Source organism: Suricata suricatta, chromosome 7 (assembly GCF_006229205.1).
Source record: "Suricata suricatta isolate VVHF042 chromosome 7, meerkat_22Aug2017_6uvM2_HiC, whole genome shotgun sequence".
Taxonomy (NCBI): Eukaryota; Metazoa; Chordata; class Mammalia; order Carnivora; family Herpestidae; genus Suricata; species Suricata suricatta.
The window spans coordinates 48612455-48620974 of NC_043706.1; the positions used below are offsets into that span (position 1 = coordinate 48612455).

The following is an 8520-nucleotide window of genomic DNA, read 5'->3' on the forward strand; positions in this document are numbered from 1 at the left end:
CCAAAGACCTGTAAATCAAGACTCAGAAGTTCATGTTTTATAATCTACTTTAAGGAGGACTCAGTTTAAAATTCTGATAGGATTGTTATTGAAAAACTTTTTCATTGTCAAAGATGTGTCTAAATAACTTCTTGTTACAGAACAGAAGAGCACATCTGGACACTTGTGCCTGCCTTACAGAGGGGTGGGAAGAAGGCAGCGTGTGTGTGTGTGTGTGTGTGTGTGTGTGTGTGTTTTGGGGCAGCTGGTGTGGGGGAGGGGAGGAGAGACAAGGATTACTTTACATTCTAACCCTGATCCGTTTGGGAACAAATGAAATTACAGCGCTATGAGGACTCTGAGGCCAGGTGCTTGTTGCTCAGCTGCACAGTATGGTTGCCTGGCCTCCTACAAGAGCCCCCAACTAAGTGATGCCAGAAGCCCCTGGGGGCGTGTGATCACAAAGAAGCTGCTCTCCTAGAATGTAGGTTAAGAGCACAGGCCACAGAATTAGGCATTTCTAGATTCTGCTCTTGACACTACTGCTTACTAGCTCGGATACTCGTGTAAATTATTTTAACTTTTGGGTTTAATCCCTCAATCGTATATTAATCAGTTAGGATTAAATAAGATCATGCACGTAACACTTTTCACATAGTGCCTGGCCCAAAAGAGAGGTTTAATACCCTTGTTTCTGCTGCTACCGTCCTGCCAGCTTTGGTCTATGGGCCAGTGGACCAAAATACCTTTTCCTAGTTTTGTATTCCGTATTATGTTCTAAGCTGCTTGTGGCCCTGATGTCTTAGAACTTTTGTGTAAAGTGAGTCAACTCTTTCTGGTTTTACTTAGATCTTCCCTAGACATGAATCCTGTGCACTTGGGCCAGGAGACCATTCCAAGGGATAGTTATTAAGAATAATGTTGGGTCAGTTAATCATGTGATGTCCAAAAGATGTTTGGTAAGAGGATAAGTATATCTGAGTCCTACACCAGACCAGCTGCCAGACAGAGTGTGGGTCAAAGTGAGGGACTGACAGGTTTCTTTTCCTGCTGGGGGCAGAGAAAGGGAGAGAGGCAGCGCCGTGGCAAGATGCTGAGTACCTAGTTCTGGGTTCACCCCTCTCCCATTTAGGTTCCCAGAGAGTGCATAACCAGGAAGACACTACAATTTTGAGGCTTTTTCTGAGCCAGGTGGCCAGTGCCCAAAGCCACAGATGGCCAGAAGGCTCACAGCCTTCTCCAATACCAGGACGGAACCTGGCTTCACATCTTTCTACTCCAGTTCAAGGTCAGGGCACAGCAGCCCCTCTGGAGAAGAGGGGAGCAGGAGAGCTGGTATCCTGCTCTGAGGGAGGGAGGCCCCCATGGGTACCTTTCAGTTCCTTTGAAAACTCCCCTACCAGGTCAGCACCAGGAGGAAGGGCATGCAGGGCAGAGCTTGGAGCTTCATTTTTTTGTACTGCCCCTCCCCCCATAGACAGTGAGCTTTTTTGCAGGATCTTGCTCCCTTCCACCAGCCATGGCTTTGTTATGAGGTAGAGCCCATGGTCCCAGCTCCTTCTTCATGTGGGACAGATCCCCCCTCAGAGCCTTCCTGGTTCTCATTCACGGGGGCTGTTGGCATGTGTGCCCACCCCCACTGTTTGCTGCCTGACCTCACCAAGACTCAGTCAGCTGCCACCACTCCTGCCTCCCTGTGCTTAAGGTGCGGAGGACCTTAGCAGTGCAGAAATCTCCAGGGAGTACAGAAAAGAGTCATGCCTCTCTAGATGAGAAGACACCTTAATTAAGGTGACCTAGTCATGAGTTTCTGAAGATGCTTAAATCCCCTAACCCTTTTCTAATCTGACATCTTCTGCTTAAACATGACCCCTAACAGGGAGTTCCTAGGCATTTGTTTTGTCATTATTTACCTAGTGCTGCCAAGTAGTCAGCACTATGTCTGGCCCTGGAAAACAGCAGTGAGTGAAAAGAGATGGTGCTCACAAGCAAGTCAGGGGGGTGTACAGGCAGGTGTACAAATATATGATGACAAATAGTGGGAGACTTTGACAGGGATCCTCATTCAAAATAGTGGATCAGAGGGGCACCTGGGTGGCTCAGTCAGTTAAGCAGCTGACTTCAGTTCAGGTCATGATCTCACAGTTCGTGGGCTCGAGCCCCGTGTTGAGTTCTGTACTGACAGCTCAGAGCCTGGAGCCTGTTTCAGATTCTGTGTCTCCCTCTCTCTGCTCTTCCCCTAGTCGCACTCTGACTCTCTCTCTCTCAAAAAATAAATAAACATTAAAAAAAATTCAAAATAGTGAATCAGAGAAGACATCTCTGAGGAGCTAACATTTATAAAGACATCTAGAGGTGAGCGGCAGTTGGCCTGGTGAACAGTGCAGGGAAGAGCAGTCCAGGCAAGGAACAGCATGTCTGGAAGCCATGAGGAATAGAGTGACATATTCAGCATAGAACCATTGCTTGGTATGCACAGGACTTCTCTTTCTATCTCCATGAGCTTAAATACTGGTGCATCCTATTTTTACTATCACAGCCTCAGAGTAAAAAGACAGAATACACAAAAATAAACTAAAAATGGATGCATCCAAGTCAAAATGGAGGAAGGGCCTGAATGTGAGACAGGGAACCATCAAAACCCTAGAGGAGAAAGCAGGAAACAGCCTCTTTGACCTCAACTGCAGCAGTTTCCTACTCAACACATCTTCAAAGGCAAGGGAATCAAGAGCAAAAATGAACTATTGAGACCTCATCAAGATAAAAAGCATTTGCATGGCAAAGAAGACAATCAATAAAACTAATAGGCAACCGACAGAATGGGAAAAGATAGTTGCAAATGACATATCAGATAAAGGGCAGTTCCAAAATCTATAAGGAACTCACCAAACTCCACACCCAAAAAACGAATAACCCAGTGAAGAAATGGGCAGAAGACATGGAACAGACACTTCTCCAAAGAGGACATCCAAATGGCCTACAGGCACATGAAAGGATGCTCAGTGTCACTCATCACCAGGGAAATACAAATCAAAGTCACATTGAGATACCACCTCACACCAGTCAGAGTGGCTAAAATGAACAAATCAAGAGACTATAGATGCTGGCGAGGGTGTGGAGAGATGGGCACCCTCCTACACTGTTGGTGGGAATGTAATCTGGTGCAGCCGCTCTGGAAAACAGTCTGGAGGTTCCTCAAAAAACTATCAGTGGAATTCCCCTATGACCCAGCAATGGCACTGCTAGGGATTTACCCAAGGGATACGGAAGTGCTGATGCATAGGGACACATGTACCCCAATGTTCATAGCAGTGCTGTCAACAATACCCAAATCATGGAAAGAGCCTAAATGTCCATCAACTGATGAATGAATCAAGAAGATGTGGTTTATATATACAATGGAATACTACATGGGAATGAGAAAGAATGAAATCTGGCCATTTGTAGCAACGTGGATGGAACTCGAGGGTGTTATTATGCTAAGCAAAAGAAGTCAGGCAGAGAAGGACAGATACCATATGTTTTCACTCAAGTGGAATAGGAGAAACTTAACAGAGGACCATGGGGGAAAAATAGTTAAGGAGAGGGAAGGAGGCAAACCATAAGAGACTTAAATACTGAGAACAAACTGAGGGTTGATGGGAAAGGGGAAGAGGACAAAAGGGTGATGGGCATGGAGGAGGGCACTTGTTGGGATAAGCACTGAGTGTTATATGGAAACCAACTTGACAATAAACTATAAAAGAAAAAAAGCGGGAAGGGGGAGATGGAGACAAGAAGAAAAACGGGGGGTGGGGGGAAGAAGTCAACTAATTGTCCAAGATCATGCTGCAAGGTCAAAACTGCTACCACCAGGCAGACTTTCTTATTCTCTCAAGCCATGTTTAACCCTGACATTGCTGTGTATTCGGGGTTCCTCTGCCTTACATTTGGGGTTCAGCAGGAAACAGTCATATCTTAGAAACTTCATGAGTAGACTGATATTTAATTTGGCTTTGTCTAGTTACAGTGCTCAAGTAGAAATACATTTGGAGGTGCATATATCATACTTGAAGGAATGGAAGGAATTCCTTTCATTTGGGGATTCTCTTTCTGAACCCATTTTTTTTTCCAGGTGGTATTCCATCTTTGATCGGTGGTCTTTTTGTCGGATTTTTGGCTGGCTATGGAGCTTACCGAGTCTCAAATGACAAGCGAGATGTAAAACTGTCACTGTGTGAGTAAGGCATTTTTTCCAGTTATGAAGGGTTGAACCTTGGGAGTGGTATTTTGATACCCCATGCCAGGTACCCTAGAAAACATGCAGTTACATGGCAAGTGCGTATGCATATGTCGAGACTGAACATAATTCTTACTCCTTTCTAGGCAGAGCCAATCAAAAACGAGGATATTGCTACCAGGCCTTCAAACACAGAACATATTTCTATGAAACTTATTACTAGAAAAATAAAATTTAGGGGCGCCTAGGTGGGTCAGTTGGCTGGGCATCCAACTTCAGCTCAGGTCATGATCTCACAGTCCATGTGTTCGAGCCCCATGTCGGTCTCTGTGTTGACAGCTCAGAGCCTGGAGCCTGTTTCCGTTTCTGTGTCTCTCTGTCTCTCTGCTCCTTCTCCCTTCATGTTCTGACACTCTCTCTCTTAAAAATAAACATTAAGAAAAAATTTTTAAAAAGCTGAAATGATATGCATTTGTTTTCATAAGCAAGCTTTGAGAATGTGTTTGAAACTGCAGTTCATGCATTGGTTTGGTCTGGTCTGTAGTTACAGCTTTCTTCCTGGCCACCATAATGGGCGTGAGGTATAAGAGATCCAAGAAAATCATGCCAGCTGGTCTGGTTGCGGGTTTAAGGTAAGAAAAACTATTTTGGTCTCTACTTTTTTCTGCCATCATTTTGAAGTGCTGACTTTTTAGCAGGAATCAGTTTTAATTTGAAAGGTCAAAGCAATTTTTCTGACAATAAGCATGACTGTAAAACCTTAAAATACACATTCAGGCTTTGGTATCAATGTACCAATGAATGTTTTTGTGGAGTACACGTAGGGTTGCTATAGTGTCTGATCACATGTACTCACCTACCTTTTTCAGAATAAAGTAAAAATTTATAGGTGACATTTTTAATTCTTCCTGGAAGTTGCCTTTATTATGTTGAAAGCTTTCAACATTTCATTTTCTTTGTTACACATTTTAAATTTTTTACTTTGGAATGTCTAAAGAAATAATGAAATGTACACAAAGACTGATGTTTGTTGCAACTTTATTTTTCTTTCCTTTTTAAAAAATATTTATTTATTTTGGGGAGAGTGCAAGTGGGGGAGGGGCAGAAAGAGGCGGGCAGAGGATCTAAAGCAGGCTCTGCGCTGACAGGCTGACAGCAGCAAGCCTGATACAGGGCTCAGACTCACCAACTGGGAGATCCTAACCTGAGCTCACATCGGATGCTCAACCAACTGAGCTACCGAGGTGGCCTGTTTTTCTTTTGTATATATATATATATATTTATTTATTTATTTTGACAGAGAGAGAGGAGAAGGGAGGGACAGAGAGGGAGAGAGACAGTCCTAAGCAGGCTTCATGCTGCCAGCACCAGAGCCTGACATGGGGCTCGAACCCACGAACTGTGAGATCATGACCTGAGCCAAAATCAAGAGTTGGACGTTTAACCCACTGAGCCACCAGGTGCCCCTGCAACTTCATTTCTAATGGAACACATGATGAATTAAAAAATTAGAAACAACTTAAGGAGTGCCTGGGTGGCTCAGTGGGTTAAGCATCTAACTCTTGATTTTGGCTTAGATCATGATCTCACGGTTCATGGGTTCCAGCCCCGTGTCGGGCTCTGTGCTGGCAGCATGGAGCCTGCTTACAATTCTCTCTTCCTCTTTCTGTCCCCCCTCCCTCTCTCTCTCTCTCTCTCTCTCTCTCTCTCTCTCTCTTTCAAAATAAATATTTTTTTTAAATTTCACCAATAAGGAAATGTTTCAACACATGTTTTGTCTACATAATGAACTACTACTGAGCAGGCATTGCATGTACTGTTTTCAAAAACTATTTAGTGGCATAGAAAATCTTAATGATACAATAGAAGATAAAACCAGAATAAACAACCAAATATAGTGTGAGCTCAAAAGATTCTGTGTAAAAAAACAAGATAGGAAGGAAATACTTCAAACTGTTAATAGTATTTATCACTAGGTGGTAATGCAATGAGTAATTTTCTCTCTTCGGATTTACTATAGAAATTTCGGAGGGGGGGCTACGTATAATGTTTATGGCTTGCTTGGGGGTGGGTGTCAGGGAGGAATGTGACTACAAAGGACTGCCTTCCAGTGATGTCTGTGTTCTAAAAATGATACTTAGGGATAGAAAGAATCAGAAGCAAGAAGTCAAGAAGACAAGACCCCAAAGCAATGGAAAGTAGCTGAGATTTTAATAATAACACCCCAGAATTGCTCCTTAATTATTTTTTCAAGCCACTTGCTTTTACTAGCTTATGAAAGATTTGTGTTTCTTTCCAAACGTTTCTCTTATAAAGGTTCATCTCAGATTTTCAGAACAATGAGTTCTGAGTTTGCTCATGCAGTCAGCATTTTAAAGTAGCTAATTCAGCCAGGTTGGAGAAGTTCCTGCTGCATGGAGAAGCAAGGGAGAATCCGGGAAACCAAAGTTTAGTAATAGCACAGGTTTGGTGAATATACGAACCTGTCTTATACCACGTAAGTGTGACCTGCCCTTTGCTTTGCTTTTCTTTTAATCCAGCCTCATGATGATTCTGAGACTTGTCATTCTGCTGCTCTGAAAATTTGGAGGAACTGAAAACTAAGTTCATAGGATTCTACTGTAACAGGCCAAGCACACACTTTGTATTTAAAAGTTAAATTCAGGAGCGCCTGGGTGGCTTAGTCGGTTCAGCGCCTGACTTCAACTCAGGTCATGATCTTGTAGTTCGTGAGTTTGAGTCCCACATCAGGTTCTGCAACTGGTGGTATGGAGCCTGCTTGGGATTCTCTCTCTTTCTTTCTGCCCCTTCCCCACTTGTGCTCTCTCTCTCTCTCTCTCTCTCTCTCTCAAAATAAATAAACTTAAAAATATATATATAAACTTCAGTATGGAATGTTAAGTGTCTTAATCTACATTAGAAACAACAGAAACATCCAATATGAACACTAGTTGGAGGGATTTTTTTTAAAACAAAACTTCGACTGTTTTTCTACTTGTCCAATAATAGTTTCACGAAAACTATTTAATAAATCATTATACTCTCTTTCATTTGCTGTGTCTAGTTTTTACATGTGTGGGATGCTTTATTTTTTGATAATTCCAAATACTAGTGCCTGAAATTTAAATTAAACTGCCAGTTATCAGATAATGGAGTGCCCAAAGTGACCTTTACAAAAAGCTCATGGATCCTTTTGTCATTTGTGTTATATTAGAAAGTATATTTCTTCCATTTAAATTGTGCCGCTGCTGGTGTCAATTTTTCTCAGCACACTCTGCGTACTGATGGAATGTATTCAGTATCCAAATAAGATGCACTCTTTATAAACCTGGTTCACTCATTTTAGTGTCCTCTCTAGATAGACTCAAATGCTTTTTAACATTTAAATGCTCAATTATTAATGAAAGTGAATGGAAAGGTTTTTTTAAGCCAGAACTCTTCCTCTGGAGCGGATACTGTCTCTCACTGAAACAGTAATAATTCTGAAACAAAAATGACTTTGTCCCCAAGTCACCACTTCATTTTTAAGAAAAGTGAGGACTTAAAGTCTAAGGCACTTACTTTTAGGCCTTAGACAGAACATCAAGAAACCTGAGTTTCAGCCCGGTTCTCCCACAGACAGGTTGCATGTCCTTTGGAAGGTCATCTCCTCTCTCTGGGTCCCAGTTTCTCGTCCTTAAGGAAGAATTTGGACTGAATGGTTAACAAGATCCCTTAAAGCTCTCAAAGTCTGCAGTTTTGATTCTGTCACCTCTACTCAGTGGTGGCAGATCTCAAACCCACTCTTTACAGGAGGTGGTGAGTGAAGTCCCAACTGAGAAGAGCAGAGTTGATACGGTTGTATTCAGTTCTCTTACTCCGCTGACTTTCAATGAAGTTACTAGACTTCCAGTGATAATTCAATTAAAGGAGGAAAGGAAGGGAGGGATGAAGGAAGAAAGGAAGCTACCCATTTAACCAAATAGAGAACCCAGACAGAATCTTTTGATATACTATTAAAATAGTCTACTTTAAAAAAATCCCGCTTATCCTAATGGTACAAAGAGGCTGTTACCACAAGCAAGGTTAGAGAAAGTTGTTACCACTGGGCTGCTCTATGTATTTGCTGACGATAGAGATGATTGAAAGACCCTTGAGATTTGAACTGATAACAGTTTACACTCAAAGGATTATGATACTGAAGAAGAAACTAAAAGTGAACTTGATGATAAAAATATATGCTCTATCTGTAAAATACTCTAGTGATTGAACATTTAAGAAACTAGTTCGAAGCTATGCTCTGTCCTGGACTTTTTCCAAAAAGATGTGGAAGTATATGACAG

General features: G+C 42.2%; 1 protein-coding gene across 2 annotated transcripts in view; it reads left to right on the forward strand.

Moving 5' to 3' along the window:
- TMEM14A (transmembrane protein 14A) overlaps positions 1-6916 on the forward strand; it is a 10200-nt gene extending 3284 nt beyond the window's left edge. For both annotated transcript variants that reach the window (XM_029943844.1, XM_029943843.1), the window contains exons 4-6: positions 4094-4195; positions 4743-4830; positions 6739-6916. In XM_029943844.1, the coding sequence (XP_029799704.1) occupies positions 4094-4195; positions 4743-4830; positions 6739-6778 (230 nt within the window). In that variant the 3' untranslated portion in view covers positions 6779-6916. The remainder of the gene's footprint in view (positions 1-4093; positions 4196-4742; positions 4831-6738) is intronic.
- Positions 6917-8520: the final 1604 nt, after the last annotated feature.